At 42.2% G+C, this 19008-nt stretch overlaps 1 protein-coding gene across 3 annotated transcripts in view; it reads right to left on the bottom strand.

The window, feature by feature from the left end:
- SLC41A3 (solute carrier family 41 member 3) overlaps positions 1 to 19008 on the bottom strand; it is a 78394-nt gene that overhangs the window by 22625 nt on the left and 36761 nt on the right. For all 3 annotated transcript variants that reach the window (XM_071219512.1, XM_024580391.3, XM_045188021.2), the window contains one exon: positions 6835 to 6942. In XM_071219512.1, the coding sequence (XP_071075613.1) occupies positions 6835 to 6942 (108 nt within the window). The remainder of the gene's footprint in view (positions 1 to 6834; positions 6943 to 19008) is intronic.

Below are 19008 nucleotides of genomic sequence, written 5' to 3'. Positions count from 1 at the left end.
TGGTTGTCCTAGAGATATCAGGGTAAGAGCCTGAGGAACAGCGCCAGTCTGAGTAAGCACGGGTTTGGTGGCTTTTTGCTAAGACTACAAAGAGAAATTCTGTGGGAAGTTGGAGCATCCTTTACAGACATCAATCCGTATTCATGTCAACAGAAGAGGTTAGAGAAAGCCCTTCCTAAATGTGTATTTGATTACATATACTTACACATTTTAAATTTCTTTATCTCCTAAGTATAGGTTTCTATGAGAAATCCTATGGAATCCTTTCCCAGTTCTAGATTTTCTAAATTTTTCCTTATTGTCTACATCAGTCGGCTTTCACTGATTCAGACCATGGTGTGATGGATATTCTCCAGGCACCTCTCTGGTTCTGGACTGTGCCTGGAAGACTGACCTGTGTGGCTGCATGTACAAGCTTCCTTGTGGTATTGTTTCTGCTTGGTTCTGGCCAATGGGGAGCCATGGAAAGATACCGGAGGGCTATAAGAGTGAGGTTGGGGGTGTGTGTATCTCTCCTTCCTTCTCACTGACCAGTGGCTGCGTTCCCTCACCCAGAGCTGCAGCTCCAGCCAGATAGCCCTCTCCTACAGCTACAGGTTCAGGTATCCGCAGTTCTGGGAAAAAACGCACACCTCCTGCCCCTTTAGGTCTTGAGTGATCATTACTTTCTATTGTTACCAGACCCGGGGTGTTTCACTGTTCCTTTTTGGTTTCCCATTCCCTTGCCCACAACTTGGTGAATGAGCTCACTAAACTCTGCTCAAATCCAATCTGTGTGCCACCTCTTTCCTGCCAGCATCCTGACTTACCCAGTAAGTTATATCTTCAGGAGGACATTTAGTCCATTCACAGCAAAAAATGTTTGTTGCTGCTCTGTATATTTTTCCTAATAACAAAGTATATGTATATTTACTGGGTTAAGATGGAGGAGTGAGTGAACATAAGTTTTGCTATTCTTCTCCTTACCCAAATTGGAGTAGGGAAAGACAATCTTTTAATTTGTTCCAAAGTTAACACAGAGAGTTTCCCCTATATCTTTCCTCCAGCTTTTCCTGATGTTAACATCTTACACAAACACAGGACAATCATTAACTACTAAGACATTAACACTGATTGGTATGACACTATTGACCAAACAACAGAGTGTATTTGGACTTTCCTGGTTTTTCCACTAATGTCCTTTTTCTGTTTCAGGAAATAAATCAGGATGGCCCACTGGATTTAATTATCACTGTCTCCTTGGTCTCCTCCAATCTAAGAAAGTTCCTCATCTTTTGTTGTCTTTCATGACCCTGACCCCTTTGAAGAACACTGGTTAAATATTTTGCAGAGTGTCATTCACTTGGGTTTGTCTGGTGTTTGCTCACAATTAAACTGAGATTATAGGTTCTGAGGGAGAAGAGTGGAGAGGCGAAATGGTCTTCTCTTTGGTATCCAGGGGTACATGACACCAATATGGCTGATCACAAGTGATGTTACCCTTGATTACTGGGGAAGGTGATATCTGCCAGGATCCTCCACTGTGAACTTAACCATTTTTCCCTTCCCTTACTCTATTAATTAGGAGTCATTAGGTCCAGTCCACACTCAGGGGGAGGGGAACTGAACTTCACCTCTTAGAGGACTGCATTTCAAAGACTTGAGGAAATGTGCTAAAACTACCACAGCAACTCACAAATATTTGGGGAGATACTTAGAGGCTATGCAAAAATCCTATTTCTCCTAAAAGTGCTACCCACTACTTCATCAGCAGATTTTGCCTGCAACAATGATCACTGTGGTATTCTAATGGTGACTTTATATTTCTGCCTTTCTTTCCACATTTATTAATTTATGTTTTTCTCTAAGATAGAGTTGTACTTTCTCGCCCATTTAGTGACTTATTTATTTATATGATATATATGGGTTCATGGGTAATATTTTATCCTTGAGGTCATAAGACAGTACTTATTTTTTGCTAAAATTGTTCCAGCTATAGGCAATGCAAGCTCTTTCAGTTTGGTTCCTACTTCTTTCTTCCATGCCTCTCCATTTTAGCACCTCCTTATTTCCTGGCACTATCAGATATTCCAGATTCATCTCACATTTTCCCTGCCCCAGCCTTTTTCTCAAGGATGCTGGTTCCTTTTATTGGAGCATGGTATCAGAAAACAAGGTCTAGGCACCAGGTGTGCTAGGTGCTACTGGGCTAGTATTGCTTCTAGATCCTCTTTGTGGATGGAGCTTAGTGGATTCAACTAAGCCATGTATGTATGCATAAACATCCATATTTATTTTTGTATCTATCTGCATACATATTAAAATAAACATAAGTTCATACTGGTATCTCTGCCTCCAATACAGTATCACAGGATTCATTCTAGCATTGAGGAGACATGGTTTTTGGTTTTTGTTTTTGTTTTTTTAAAGAGTGCTAGAAAACAAGAAGAGTTATCTATAGTATAACACAGATTAAGAGGAATCTCTGATCACTGGAAGGCAGATGAGAGTTAGGTTGACAGAGAACCCATAACCTAAAATGAAAGCAGGAAAGGCCTAATGCACAAAGTAGAGGTGGCCCTGGGGACAATGGGAGCAGAAGGGTGACTAGGACAACTGAAAGGGTATGTGGTTCAGAAACCAAAGCAGGAACTTTAAGGAGGGCTGGCCTCTTCCCTTGCCTGCCTGGTTTGGGCCAACAGTGGGATACCTGGCCACCTGGGTCCATGCACAAGCAGCAAGTGTGTGTGTGTGTGTTGGGGTAAAAAAAAAAAAAAAAAGCAGAGCAGTGCCTACAGTGGTGATTACAGGGACACAGAGCCCCCAGATCCGTAACACCAGTTCCTGGCGCACATCTCCAGGCAACACATCTGACTCCCACCCCAAATCACAGGGGTAGCCTGCTCTAAAGGCGGCAGCATTCACAAATACAGAGAGTAAAAGGAAATCTAAAATACAACAATGCTTAACCAACTAAGAATCACTGTTATCTGAAGGACAGCTGCAACCATGAAAGAGCTATGTAGTTACTTGAGGATACAAACTCTGTTATTTTATACATATTTTTCTCCTTTTGGTTATTCCCCTTTAAAATTTATGCAAGGAAATTGTAATGGGTAAAATTGTGCCCCCCCCAATAAGTTGAAGTCCTAACCCTGTACCTTAATATGTGACTTTATTTGGCAAGAGGATTGCTGCAGGTGTAATTAGTTAAGATGAGGTCACACTTGAATAGAGTGGGCACCTAATCCAATATGATTGCTGTCCTTATCAAATGGAGAAATTTGGAAACAGACAGCAGAGGCAGAAAACCAAGTGCAGATAAAGACAAAGATAAGGGTAACGTCTCCAAGCTAAGGAACACCAAAGACTGCCAGACAACTACTAAAAGCTAGGAGAGAGGCATAGAACATTTTCACTCCCAGCTTCAGAGGAAACCAACCCTGCCAACACCTTGATCTCCAACTTACGACCTTCAGAACTTTGAAACAATACATTTCTGTTGTTTAAGCCACTCAGTTTGCAGAACTTTTTACAGGCAGACCTAGGAAACTAAAATTACTACATGACTTCCAATTTAACTGAGACAAGCAATCATCTTTCCTTTCTGGATTTTGCATTTGTTCTGATACTTAAAAAACATTTCTTATCAGCAGATTCTAAAAATAATGGTGTGCTTTTCTGGTAACATGCTTCACTTTAAATTATTCAGTCTTTTTGTCCTGGCTGGTATAGCTCAGTGGATTGAGTGCAGGCCTGTGAACCAAAGGGTTGCTGGTTTGATTCCCAGTCAGGGCACATGCCTGGGTTGTGGGCCTGGTCCCCGGTAGGGGGTGCATGTGAGGCAACCACACATTGATGTTTCTCTCCCTCTCTTTCTCCCTCCCCTCCTCTCTCTCTAAAAATAAATAAAATCTTTAAAAAATTATTCAGTCTTTCAAAATATATATTTATGTATGACAAATTAAAGAAAAATTAATTTTAAAGAATGAACCAATTATCTCAGAATCACTTAATAATAACTCAGTTTTTTCACTGACTTAAGATGTCAGTATTATCACATAATAGATTATATTTGTATATATCTGAGCTTATTTCTAGAGGCTCTGTTTTGTTCTATGATAACATCAATTGATACTGGTTGCATAATATTTTAATTATTATAGCTTTAAGTTAAATTTTAAAGTCTGGAAATCAAATTTTAACATTAGTATTCTTTCTTTTTTTTCCTACCAATATTTTCTTGGGTACTCTCACTCATTCCTCCAGATAAACTTCCCTAAACCCCTTTTAGCATGCTGATAATAATTGTATAAACTTTATAAACTAAAACAAGGAGAACTGGTAATTTACAACACTGACTTTACCCAGTCAGAAACTTCATATTTGTATTTTCCTTTTCAGAGTTTTATTTCCACAGGTCTTTTACCTTTCTTTTTGAGGCTTAATGCTGAAGATGCTTTAAAATCAGTTAATAGTTTGAAAGATAGCTCTTTTCAAATGGCATTTGGTAATTATTTTTAGTGGCTATAAAAGTACATAGATACATACATATGTTAATGTATATTTCAAATTTCATCCAGATATTTTAAAACCAGGTTACTTTACTGAGCTTATTATCTTTAATGGTTTTCTAGTTAATTTGCTTAGAATTTTCCAAGAATACAAGCATATCAATAACAAGTTTTTCTCCTGCTTTCCAATATTTAAGGCTCTCATTTGCTTTCTGTGGCTTATTACATTAGCTAAAACATCCAGAACAATATCAGTAAAACATTCTTCTGTTGAAAGTTGCACTAAGAGTTTCTTTTTAAAAAAAATTATGAATGGGTGTGAAGGAAGTCATAATCTACAGAGACTGGAACCGGATCAGAGGCTGCCAGGACAAAGTGCTGAGAGAGACTGGACTGACTGTAAAACAAAATGAGAGAACCTTTTATGGCGGGGGTAACATTTTATATCTCAGTTGGGGTAGTAGTACATGGGTATGTATGTATGTATTTATTTATTTTATTGTCAAAAGTCACTGACCTGTACATATAAAATTAGTGAGTTTTGCCTGGGCCCAGTGGCTCAGTTGGTTGGAAGTATTGTCCCATACACCAAAAGGTTGTGGGTTTGACTCCTAGTCAGAGCACATACCTAGATTGGGGGTTCAACCCATGATCAGAGAGCATACAAGATGCAACAGATCAATGTTTTCTCTCTCTCTCAAATCAATTAAAAGCGTATCCTCAGGTGAGGATTATAAAAAATTTGAAAATCTATGAGTTTTTATTATATTAATTTATACCTTAATGTAATGATTAAAAAAATTAAGAATGGATGTTGAATGCCTTTAATAGTCTACTGTGATGATACAGGGACTGTTCTCCTTGTACAGATCACTGTAATGAATTATACTAATTCATTCTACTTTCCCTCCGTGTTTTACATATTTTAAAAGAATTATAGCACTAAGATATGATCATTGCAGAGAAATGCAGTTAAGCGTTAAGAAATAAAAACCTAACACCTGAAAAGCCAGCATGACAGAGGTAACAATCAACATTTTTTTCCCTCCCAGACACTGGTCAATATAATCGGGCATGCCAGTGTATACATGCATACATGGGTATGCATGTCTTTGTGTGTAGATGTGTATTTGTATGTGCCTGCTTCATGTTACCTGCTGCTTAAAACACTTTGATGTCCTACAGGGCTCTACATGATCTGGTCCCATGTGCCAGATTCCCTGTTATTGCTATAACAAATTATTGCATAAAGCAACAGAAGTCTATTCTTTTACAGTTTTGGTGGCCAGGGACCTGAATCAAGGTGTCAGTAGAGCCTTGCTCCCTCCAGAAGCTCTAGGGGAGAATCTGTTCTTTTGCCTTTTCCAGTACACAGAGCTACACTTTTTGGCTTATAGCTCTTTCTCCATCTTCAAAGTGGCAAAGGATCTTCTCTCTGGGACTCTGCTTCTCTCAGTTCTTCTTCTCTTCCACCTAAAACTTCCTTCTTCCTCCCCTTTATAAGGACTCTTATAATCTAGGATGCTCTCCTATGTCAAGGTCCTTAACTTAATCACATCTGCAAAAACCTTTTCCATATAAGGTAATATTCACAGATCCCAGTGATTAGGACATGGACATTTTTGGGTGCTATTGTTCAGCCAACAACCCCTCATCTATGTCTCCAGCTTCCTGTTCCAGGCAGCTCCCTCCCCTCACACTCGGCACTCCAGCTAAATCTGTGGCTCTTCTCTCAGTTTCTTGAACACACCACACTTCCTGTCACCACAGGCCTTTTTCAAATACTGGATATCAAATGGGCATCAGAGAGAGAAAAAGAATTTCAATTCCCAGAAGAGTTGGGAGTGAGAAGAAGAGGGGCAAAGTTAGGAACCTTCTGGGTGGAGAGTCCACAGGAAAATACCTCTGGTTGTGGGACATTCAAGGAACCCTTCTGGAGAACAAAACCCCTCACAGAGGTCATTAATACTCTGTCTCCTCTATGAAATCCTCCATCAAGCCTACAGTGCTCATTAAGGCTTCAGTGTGAATGTGTGGAGCTGGGCTCAAGGTCCAGGTGGCTGAGCAATCGCAGCACGTGAACTGGGCACAGGGACACAGAGCCCTTACCTGACATGGGGTTAAAGAATAAACTCAGGGCACACAGGGGCTGAGCCCAGGCAGACAAGCAGTCTAACTTAGCTCTGGAAAACCAGGATGACAGGCATCATGACAGAATAAAACTCAACAACACTTGTTTTTTTAGAGAGTCCAACCTACCCACCTACAAGCTACTTTAGGGGGACCTGGTGGTGCAAACATTTCCCTCCCCCAGAGGAAAGTAGCCGAGATGTCCACTTACAGCTGTGGAGAGTCGCGACGCCAGTGTCATCTCCAGGTTCCCCTTCAGGCCCACTAAGGGTGGCACCAATGTCAACAGGTCTTTAATCTCCACAAACACCGGCCAGTGCTGGTGGGGACAAAATAAGAAGCTCAATCCACACACACATATTAGCATATCTTGGACTTTTGTTGAGAGAAGCTTTCCATAAGTTACTTCTTATTCCCTGTAAAATAAATGAATAAGACTAACTAGTTTCTTTAATGACTTTAAACTAAATAAAAATAATGATGAAGCTGTGAAATTTTCTTAATAGTATTCAGCAAACAGCTGTAGTGGCCTCAAAAGAGTCCCTTTCTCTGGTCCTCAGCACCTGGGAAAATTGGGGGATAGGTTTGGTCTAGTCTGTTGACATGCTTTGTCAGGAGTGCCAATGTGTTCGTAGAAATAGGAATGAGTCACCAATTTCAAAGTTGGGAGATTCACATGAACTGGGAGAGCCGGGGCTGAAGAGCGGCACTGAAGAGCGGCACTGCTTTATCAGGGACAGAGCCTCCAGGTGGCCCCAGTCCTGCACCACTGCTCCCAGGCACCAAAGCTGAGTGCAAGTTACCCTGGGGCATCATGTGGGGGGCTCTGGATTTGTCAAAACTGATAGAGTATGTCTCTACACAGGTCTCCAACAAACATAAAGAAACAAAAATTAAAAACAAAAAGAATGAAAGGGATGCAGTTTTCAAGAAAACTAACTAGAAGAGAAAAAAATTCTCTGTGAAAACTACTCCAACCTGTTTAACATACAACTGGATTATCCCCCAACCAATTTGTAATGATCCTACTGACATATTGGAGCTCCCTGGCCCCTACAGATATCTGTGACCTCTATGCTAGAAGGTCCTCCTGGTTTTGGAATGCTAGGGCTGAAAAAACCCAACTTTGTCAATGAGGAGACAGAAGGCCTGGGATCTCCCATTCCCTAAGACAAGAGCTTTGTGAAGGTGTGAGGATCCACTCACCTCTGGGCCCTGGAGAATCATCATCTGTAAAGCAGCTCAACAAAACATTTCACCAGGCCTGGAGGTGAAGGGACTGGGCCAGACCCTTTTAAGACCCATTGTTTATGGTCTTCACTCCTTGATTACTCCCTTATCTATGAAGCTGTGCAATTCAGAATCCTTACCTGCCCTGATGGATTTATGAGTCTGCCCTCTCCTAAAAGTTCAGAAAAGTTCAGGCACCAGGCAAGGAGGTGCACCATGATCACAGTCCCAATCTTTGGGAAGCCTCTGGCCCCAGTGCAGCCAGGCAGCTGTCCAATCAGCTACCACACCCTACCGCGTGATCTCCCTTCAATTCATGGGCAAAGGCCCTCTCTGCTGCCACCCTAAACACCCTCCTACTGCCTCTGCAAACTGGCATGCTCCTGTGCACTCTCCTTCCCTGCCTACATGCAACACCAAGTACCCACCAAACGAAAAGTAAAAACAAACCCCAGCTCTCTCAGCCTTCCCTGCCACAGAAGCCTTCCCCCTCTCTTCCTCAGCATCACTAATTTTGAAGGAGTTCTTGTTGTCACCTATCATGATTAAATGCTGTGCAAGCCTCTGACTACCCCACTACCCTGCAGCAATACCCCAATTATGCAGTGGCCCTTTTAATAATCTTTTAAAATCATTGAGCAGGTCCCTAGTTTGTGATCACTAACATAGAAAATGCACATATCTAAGTAATAAACTGTCAATTGATTTTTTAAATGTTTTTATTATAAAAGTAAAAGAGGGCAACGTAAAACTTGTGGGATGTTTGACACTGTATTTGAGAAACTGTTGCATTAAAATCTGGTTTGACAGAAGTAGTTACAATTCTCAGTGAGTTCTCAAGGTGCTCATCAGACATTTCGGCTCTAATTTTACCTATGTGTTTCATACTTGAAAATAGTTGCTCACAAATGTAGGTGCTGCCAGATAGCAATGGCATGAATAAGGTGTGATTGTGAAGCAAGGGATATTTGTCTCTGCAAGATAGAACCTATGAAAGTCCAGGAAGGAGACATGATCACATTTTTCTTTAAGGTGAATGTCAGATTGCAGCTCTATGCATTCCTTTTGAAAATTGGCAGGTACCATTTATGTTGACTGAAAATGGTGACACAAATACAGCAAAATATTGATTATTTTCCCAGAAATTTTGAAATCTGTTTTCAAATTTTTGTATCAAATCAAAAAGGCCACATATTTTTCACTGTTACTGGACTGTGTTTAGCCAATGTGTCAAAATGCACGAAGTTGTTTGCCTTCATTCGAACTTGCCATAATTTCAGTTTCATTTGGAATGCTGTTATGGTTTGAAACATGGTACTGATAAGTAGATTTTCACCTTGAAGACGCTTGTTTATCTCATTTAAATGAGCAGTTATATTCACTAAAGAAGCTAAATCTGTAAGCCAGTTTTCATCACCAAGTTCCAGCACAAATTTGTTTTTTGATACCATAAACAACTTGATAACATGTTGCAAATCATAAAATCTTTTCAACATTTGGCCTCGACTTAGCCATATCTTACTTCTGAAAAGTAAATGATGTTGACATAAGCAGTGTCAATACTTATAAGGAATCCTGGAATTGAGGATGATTCAATCCCTTGGCTCTTATGAAATTCAGTCTTGATGATGATTTCCATGGTGTTACTCATTTTTAAAGATTTGCACATAAATTTCTTGACATACTATGCAAAGATATTTCATCCAACATGAGTTTTGGGCAGCAAGTGCATCATCTTCTATTAATTTTATAAGTCCCTCTCTTTTCCTTACCATCACCAGGCACCATCAGTAACTATACCAGGTATGTTGAGAATGGACAAAGAAAATCACTTTAACATACTTTTTACTGCTTCATATAAAACTCTCGATTCAGTTGTGTCTTTTAATGGTACTAAAGAAGCCAGTTCTTCAGTGACATTGTATTCATCATCAATACCTTGAATAAAAATGGCAAGTTCAGCCGTATCTGTAGCATCAGTGCTATCATCTATCACCAAAGCATAAAATTTAAAATTAGTAGCTTTACTCTCCAAACTTCTTTCAATATTTTTCCAATATCATCAGTTTGCCTGGCTATAATCTGTTAGGACAACTGATTTTAGAAATATTCTCCTTTTTCTCAGGGCAAATTATATCTGCCATGCTTTCTATACATTGCTTAATAAACTCACCATCAGGAAATGGGTTTGTTTTTTAAAAAATTTTTATTGTTATTCAACTACAGTTGTGTGCCTTTTCTCCCCATCCCTCCATTCCACCCCAGCCAAACCCCCCTCCCTCCCCCACCTTCACCCTCCCTCTTGGTTTTCTCCATGTGTCCTTTATAGTAGTTCCTGTAAACCCCTCTTCTCACTGTCCCTTCCCCACTCCCCCCGGCTATTGTTAGATTGTTCTTAACTTCAATGTCTCTGGTTATATTTTGTTTGCTTTTTTATTCTGTTGAAATGGTTTTGATTCTTTTGCTATTACATGTGCTACCACACAACTAGCATTTACAATGGAATCTGCCCAAGTAGTAATTTTTTGAAAAATTTTTTGTTGAGAAGACAAAGACTTTTTTTCAGTTCCGCTATTTTGTCCTTAGGACACAATCCTTCATACACATTGAATTTGGCAGCATGGTTTTGCATATAATGCCTTTCAAATTATAGTCTTGAAAATGTGCACAAATTCCCTACAAATTAAGCAGATTATCTTACTATTTGCCTCAATAAAAAAGTGGTCACCTGTCCATTTTTCACTGAACAATATTTCTTCATCCACAATTTTTCTTTTGGGGGTTCTTTTTTCTTTTGAGACATTGTAGAAGTCAGGCTAGGATTAAAAAATAAAAATAGCTTCCGGCCAAGATGGAGGTGTAGGTAGAAACACTTCACTTCCTCGTGGCAACAAAAGAAGGACAACAACCAATTTAAAACAAAAAAACACCAGAACTGCCAGAAAATCAAACTGTATGGAAGTCCTACAACCAAGGAGCTAAAGAAACATTCATCCAGACTGGTAGGAGGGGCTGGAGGAATGAAGTCAGCTCAGAGAGGACACTGGCAAAGTGGCAGCTGGTGAACCAGGCCTTCCCACAAATCAGTGAGGATAAACAGGGAGGAACAAGTGGGGAGCAAGACAGACCACACAACTCAGGGTTCCAGCACTGGAAAAATAAAGCCTCACAACCTCTGGCTATAAAAATTTGTGGGGATTGTGGCAACAGGAGAAACTGCCAGTTTCTTGAAAGTGGGGTAAAAGCCAAGCAAATGGCATTGCTCCCTCTCTGACCCCTCCCTCACATAGAGTGTCACAAGGCAGCAAAATGGGTGGCCCTGCCCTGATGAACACTTAAGTCTCCAACGCTTACGACATAAAAGGTGCACTGAGACAAAGAAATATAGACCAAATGAAAAAACAAATCAAAAGTCCAGAAAAAGAACTAAGCAATGAAGAGATAGTCAACCTTTCAGATAAAGAGTTCAAAACACTGGTAATCAGGATGCTCACAGAAGTGACTGAGTACAGTTGCAAAATAAATGAAGAAGTTAAAGCTATACAAAGTGAAATAAAGGAAAATGTACAGGGAACAAATAGTGAAGGGAAGGAAACCGGGACTCAAATCAACGATTTACAACAAAAGGAAGAAATAAACATTCATCCAGAAAAGAATGAACAAACAGGAGGAACCAAGATGGCGGCGTAGGTAGACACACTGCGCCTCCTGTCACAACCAGAACTGACAGAGAATCGAACAGCAAGGGGGACCGACACCAAGGAAATAGAAAATAAACATTCATCCAGACTGGTAGGAGGGGTGGAGACGGGCACCGGGGCGGAGAGGACTCGCGTGGCTGTGGCAGGACTGAGACTGGCGGAGTGTGGGACAAATGACGCAGGCAGTCCGAGCACTAGCAGACCCTGCGGCCCCACATTTGCACAGATAAACCCAGAGGGCCGGACTCAGAGTGGCGGAGAGTGGGGCAGGCAGAGTGGCGGGTAGCACCCCACGTCCCCACATTCACACACAGATAAACCGGACAAACGGCAGGGAGCAAAGCAGACCACGCAACCCAGGGCTCCAGCTCGGAGAAATAAAGCCTCAGACCTCTGATTGAAAGCGCCCGTGGGGGTTGGGGCGGCAGCAGGAGAGACTCCCAGCCTCACAGGAGAGGTCATTGGAGAGACCCACAGGGGCCTAGAGTGTGCACAGGCCCACTTACTCGGGAACCAGCACCAGAGTGGCCCAGTTTGATTGTGGGTATCGGAATGAAAGATTGAAATCCGGAGGAGAGTGAGGCGGGTGCCATTGCTCCCACTCGGCCCCTCCCCCACGTACAGCCTCACAGCACAGCCACGAGCATTACCCCGCCCCAGGTGAACACCTAAGACTCCGCCCCTTAAAGTAACAGACACGCCAAGACAAACAAACAAACAAAAAAATGGCCCAAATGACAGAACACTTCAAAGCTCCAGAAAAAATACAACTAAGCGACGAAGAGATAGACAACCTATCGGATGCACAGTTCAAAGCACTGGTTATCAATATGCTCACAGACTTGGTTGAATCTGTTCGAAAACCAGATGAAAAAATGAAGCCTATGCTAAGAGAAACAAAGGAAAATGTACAGGGAACCAATAGTGATGAGAAGGAAACTGGGACTCAAATCAATGGTATGGACCAGAAGGAAGAAACAAACATCCAACCAGAAAAGAATGAAGAAACAAGAACTTGGAAAAATGAGGAGAGGCTTAGGAACCTCCAGGACACCTTGAAACGTTCCAACATCCGAATTATAGGAGTGCCAGAAGGAGAAGAGGAAGAACAAAAAATTGAAAACTTATTTGAACAAATAATGGAGAACTTCCCCGATCTGGCAAAGGAAATAGACTTCCGGGAAGTCCAGGAAGCTCAGAGAGTCCCAGAGAAGCTGGACCCAAGGAGGAACACAACAAGGCACATCATAATTACATTACCCAAGATTAAACGCAAGGACCTACATCCAAGATTACTGTATCCAGCAAAGCTATCATTTAGAATGGAAGGGAAGATAAAGTGCTTCTCAGATAAGATCAAGTTAAAGAAGCTCATCATCACCAAGCCCTTATTATATGCAATGTTAAAGGGAGTTACCTAAGAAAAAGAAGATCAAAAATAGGAACAGTAAAAATGACAGCAAACTCACAGTTATTAATGACCACACATAAAACAAAAATGAGAGCAAACTAGGCAAACAACTAGAACATGAGGGTTGTCAATAAGGGAGTGGGAGGGGGAGAGGGGGGTAAAGGTACAGAGAATAAGCAGCATAGATGATAGGTGGAAAATAGACAGGGGGAGGGCAAAAATAGTGTAGGAAATGTAGAAGCCAAAGAACTTATAAGTATGACCCATGAACATGAACTATGGGGGGGGGAATGTGGGATGGAGGGGGTTGGGCAGGATGGAGTGGAGTGGGGGGTGGAAATGGGACAACTGTAATAGCATAATCAATAAATATATTTAAAAAAAAAAAGAATGAACAAACAAGAATTCCAAAAAAAAAAAAAAAATGAGAGGCTTAGGAAGCTCTGGGACAACTTTAAACGTTCCAACATCCAAATCAAAAGGGTGCCAGAAGGAGAAGAAGAATAGAAAGAAATTGAAAATTTACTTGACAAAATAATAAAGAAAAACTGCCCCAATCTGGTGAAGGAAATAGTCATGCAAGGCCAGGAGGCTCAGAGTCCCAAAGAAGTTGGACCTAGGAACACGCCAAAGCACATCATAATTACATTATCCAAGATTAAAGATAAGGAGAGAGTCTTAAATGCAGCAAGAGAAAAGGAGACAGTTACCTACAAAAGAGCTCCCATAACACTATCAGCTGATTTCTCAAAAGAAACCTTGCAGGCAAGAAGGGGCTGGAAAGAAGTATTCAAAGTCATGAAAGGCAAGGGCCTACATCCAAGATTACTCTATCCAGCAAAGCTATCATTTAGAGTGGAAGGACAGATAAAGTGCTTCCCAGATAAGGTCAAGAAATTCATCATTATCAAGCCCTTATTATACGAAATGTTAAAGGGATTTATCTAAGAAAAAGAAGATCAAAACTATGAACAGGAAATAGACAAAAAACTCATAACTATTAACAACTGAACCTAAAAAAGCAAAAACAGAAACAAGCTATGCAAGCAACTAGAATAGGAACAGAATCACAGAAATGGAGATCACATGGAGGGTTATCAGAGGAGAAGGAGAAGGAGAGGGGGAAGAGAGGGGGAAAAGCTTCAAGGAATAAGAAGCATAATTGGTAGGTACAAAATAGACAGGGGGAGGTTAAGAATAGTGTAGAAAATGGAGAAGCCAAAGAACTTATATGTATGACCCATGCACATGAAGTAAAGGTGGGGGGAATGCTGGAAGAAGGGTGATGCAGGGTGGAGGGGGATAAAGGGGAGAAAAAAATGGGACAACTGTAATAGCATAATCAATAAAATATACTTAATAATAGATAAGGAACTTTATTTACTTTTATTATAAAAATTAATTGACAGGAAAATAGCAAGTTTTGGGCCCTTCCACAGCCTTCTGGGCTGCCACTACAGGGCAACACAGAGGCCAATTATGAAACATGGTGAGTGATGTGTGAGGCACCACCGAGGTGTGGAAGTACCTTTAATACTCAAATAAGAATGATTACCTGGCTTCTAAATAACATTAAATGCCCTAAAGTTGCAAAGGTAGGTGGAAATATTATTGATAATTGCTGCCTCGCAAAGTCACCACGAGCATATGTAATGTCTGATGGTGTCAATTCTACTGTCTGTGCTTGGAAGAGAACACAATAGAAGCCACACATCGCTGTAAAACTGAAGCCACATATGCCTACAAATAGAGAGAATGTATGTACATTTATTTTAGGTGACATTGCAACATGTAATCACAAAAAACTCCTCATAATATTTTAAGTAAATTTACAGTTTGTGTTGGGCTGCATCCATAGTCATCCTGCAGGCTGTGGGCTGGATACCCCTGCCCTGAAGGAAGCAGTGACCTCCAAATGGATGACTCCACTTTCTCTCCTAACATCCATTCTGCTGCTCCCTCTGTGCTAGGGAGCCTTCCACCCACGACCACTACCCAAACATGTACTAGACTCCCACTGTGAGACAGGCACACCTCTGAGCTCTCCACATCCCCTGTGTTATGCGGGCCTCTGTAACCATTCTATCTTGGCTTCTACTGAGGGCTCCTCATCCTCCTCCTGACCTTTTAACTTTTAAAAATTTAATTTAAAGGATTTTATTTCTTTCTCCAAATAGGAAAGCTACAATCCTTGACTTTAAGTGGGCACAGCCTTTTCAACTCTGGCCAGTCCTCAGGTTATACGATAGCCTTGTGGGACTTATTAAACCAGAACTAATACCCTATCTCAAGAAAACACAGGGTCAATCTTTTTCAAGATTCCAATTCCACAGCTGAGAAACTCCTTCTTAAAGGACAGATTGAACCAGGCCAAGATCAGGCTACCACCACACCACTGACTGCCCTGTGGCACACATGGCTCCTGACCAGTTCTTTCCCAGCCCTGGATTCACCCTAGCCCATTCAAAGTCTTCTTTCTGCCAAAAGTAAAACCCAGAGTTTGGAAAACCTGATGTTGCAGACCTCCTGTCATAATCCTGACCTTCCTTCATGTTTCATCTTCATTTCTCCTCTCCTTCCACATCCTCTCCTTTCCAAGACTTGAGTTACCTTCCACAACCACCACACTCTCCATCAACAAGCAGCCTGAAAGAGGTAAAGCCTGAAAGGTTAACCTTTTGTGGGGGTCCCATCCTTCTTGTAAGTAGTCAGTCGGGTGTGAGCTGGGACACAATCATGGCCAAGGAGATTTGAGAAATAATGTCTAGACACAAGAGGCATCCTTCAGCCATGAGGGACAAAGTCAACAAACGAGGAAATGTAAAGTGGAAAAACAGTAGGACTCTGAATACTGGTGACACCATTAATCCAGCGAATTAACTTGTGCTGGAGCTGTCTGATTTACAGACTTCTTTACAGGGATCATAAATGTTTTCAGTGACCGGCTCAGATCTGCCTTCTGGGTATTATACCTGCTGACCCAGCTGTTAACTGAACCTGGATATCCCACAGGCCCTCCTCACCAAGCCTCCTTTGCCCTGATCTACCCACTGTTCCAGGAACAGTTCCAGGAATCCTTCTTGCTCTGCCAGCCACAATTTAATTAACTTCTTGTGTTCCCTGACATCCTGACATCCAAATTTTCATAACTGTCTTAAATTCTGCCACTACCTTCCCCAGCAACACTTTAAAGACATCTATCTGGGCACTGGCAAAGCTAAAATAAATCAAAAGTAATGATTCTTGCACTTGGAGAGCTCTGAATTACAACCACAGCCTCCCAGCTTTGCCCTGTCACCAGAAGCCACACCCTCCAGGGCATCTCTGACCCCATTGCCAGGGTTGAGTGCTGCTACACACATATGACCATGTCACCCAGCCCCTTCTGACCTTTCATGGGCAATTCCACTCCTGGACATATACCCAAAAGAATCCTTTTGCCCACCCCCCCTAAAAACACATGCCTACCTCCCCTCTAAAAAAACATATGCAAAAATGTTCCTGGTAGTATCATGCCTTCAGAACAGCCCAAATGAATCCATAGTATCAGAAGTCAGAAGAGTGGTTAAGGTTTGGCCAGGCATGGAGGGCTGAGAATGCTCTTGACCTAGGTGGTGGTTACTGAGATGCATTAATCTTGAGATGGTCCATCAAACTGTACATATAGGAGTTGTGCAATTTTCTATACCTCTGTGGTTTACTTCAATAAAACAAATACATGATATTTATTATTAAAACAAAGAATGACAACAAAATCAACAACCCCTATGTCTCAGTATGTAACTTAAACTCCTGAGCAGAGCTGACATTGTCCCTCACTGCCTGCCCTGAGCCCTATCTCCATGACAGGTACTCATGTTCCTCACTCTTCACAACATACACTAATCTGCCCATTTCTGTGAATACACTGATCCCTTCACCTGGGATGTTTACTATTCCTCACGTCATCCTGGAAACTGCTACATTACCCAAGGTCCAACTCCAACTGTCCTACTGACTGTAGATTCTCTGATTCCTTTAGGAAAAATGGATTATTCCCTCTTCTTTCACAGGCAAATGTCTGCTCACTGCCTCCAGTCACTCACTTGTGGGATGATCTAATGAGCATCTGCCTCGCCTATTAGACTACAAATGCCAAGAAGACTGGTGTTGGTATGCTTCTGCTCACCACTGCACCCTCAGGGCTCAAGAGCAGCTAGCAGACATCATTCAACAAAATGTGCTGAATGAATAAAGGAGGAACCAGATGAATGAGTGACTTCATCTATCCTACTCTGCAGCATTTGGCTCTCAGATGCCCAAAGGCAAGGACCCTGTCTGATTTATCTCTGACTCAGTGAAGAGGGATCACATACCCTCTAACAACAATAAAAGCCACTCTTACTTGCCCTGGCTGGTGTAGTTCAGTGGATTGAGCTCTGGCCTGTGAACCAAAGGACTGCTGGTTCGATTCCCAGTCAGGGCACATGCCTAGATTGCAGGCCAGGTCCCCAGTAGGTGGCACACAAGAGGGAACCACACATTACTGTTTCTCTCCCTCTCTTCCCCCCTCTCTAAAAATAAATAAATAAAATCTTAAAAAAAAAAACACTCTTACTGTCTCCAGGTACACACATGTATACATAAACCCCAAAAGGTCTGGAAGAACATGCATGACCTCAAAATACAGGAACAAACTGACAGTGAGGGCTGTGGTCAAAGAGAGCTTAATTTCACCTCAAATACTCATTTTATGAGAAAGAGAAATATTTATACCTTCCTTGTATAAACAGTTTTTTGGAAAAAAAACTGATACACTGGCCATATATTGGACCTCAATCCAATCCCTACACCCAATCATAGACTGAATACAGACCACAAAAAGAGAGAGACCTCTGGCCCCAAATTGAGAGAGGTGAAGTCAGAACCCAACTCGCGCCCTCGGTCTCAGGACTGTGCAAGGGACAGCCCACGAAGTGTGCCTGCCAAGTTAGGAGGTCATCCTTGCTGCAAACCCTTAAGCCTCAGGCCCCAGCATGCAGCCTCCTCAGGGTAGGCATGGTCTGGGTACAGCGGAAGACAGGAGCCAGGGGCCAGGAGCCAGGAGCCCATCTCTTGCTGTGGGACTTTCCTTTGGAATAATGTTATCAAGGGTGCTTTTTGCATTGCTTGCAGCAGTGAGCAGAAAAATGGTGGTGGAGGCTCAGGAGCCAGGGATACTCAAATGCCTTTGAACCTCACAGCAAACTAGAGTCATAGAACCATGTCTGCAAGTGAGAAGGAAAAGGCTGTGACTTTCAGAGCTAATTCTCTTTCTCCCAGCTGCTGGCTTCTAAAAATGAATGGCTCAGGGACTGAATTTGCAGACAGCCTTCCCCAAGACACACTTTTTTCTTCACGCTGGTCTCCCAGATGGTGCCTTAACACACAATCCAGAAAGTTGTTCTGCCCTCCAGTTAGACTTCCTTCTGGACTGGCCTACTGTGCAACTTCTGCCAATGGTCAGGCACAATCCCATATCCCCTCTCCCCCACATCCCACCATATCTTCCAGATTCTGCCAAGCTCTCTCAACTGACAAGACACCCTCCCAGGCTGCAGCAACTGAGGGACACACAATGGGGAGAAGAAGATCCAAGCTGTGCTCCACCTGAGGCAGCTGTGGAGGTCAAAAAGAGGAGACTCAGGGCAGAGTCTCTCTTCCAAGTATCTGCAGAAGGGTCTTAGGGCAGGGGTGACAGATTCTTGGAGCAGCTCCAAGAGTGAAGCTCAAAGGCAGGAGAGATGGATATCTAGGTCGCAAGCCCAGTTGAACACAAGATTCTAATGTTGGGCAGGACAGTATGCAATAGCTACCCAAGTCCCAGGACCAGTGAGTGTCCCATCCACTGAGGTGTGCAAGCAGAGGCTGCATGGGAGGCATCATGAGCCTCATTCAGAGACCAAGAGACCAGGTTGGGGGTTGATCACCCCTCTCCAACTCAGAGAGAGGTGCAAAGGGTAATGCTGGGTGGCCATTAATAAGGAGATGCTGTGTGTACTGAGGAAGAAGGAATGCTATCTGA

Source organism: Desmodus rotundus, chromosome 10, assembly GCF_022682495.2.
Source record: "Desmodus rotundus isolate HL8 chromosome 10, HLdesRot8A.1, whole genome shotgun sequence".
Classification (NCBI taxonomy): domain Eukaryota; kingdom Metazoa; phylum Chordata; class Mammalia; order Chiroptera; family Phyllostomidae; genus Desmodus; species Desmodus rotundus.
The sequence above is the reverse complement of the archived record's forward strand: the minus strand, read 5'-3'. Positions and strand labels throughout refer to the sequence as shown.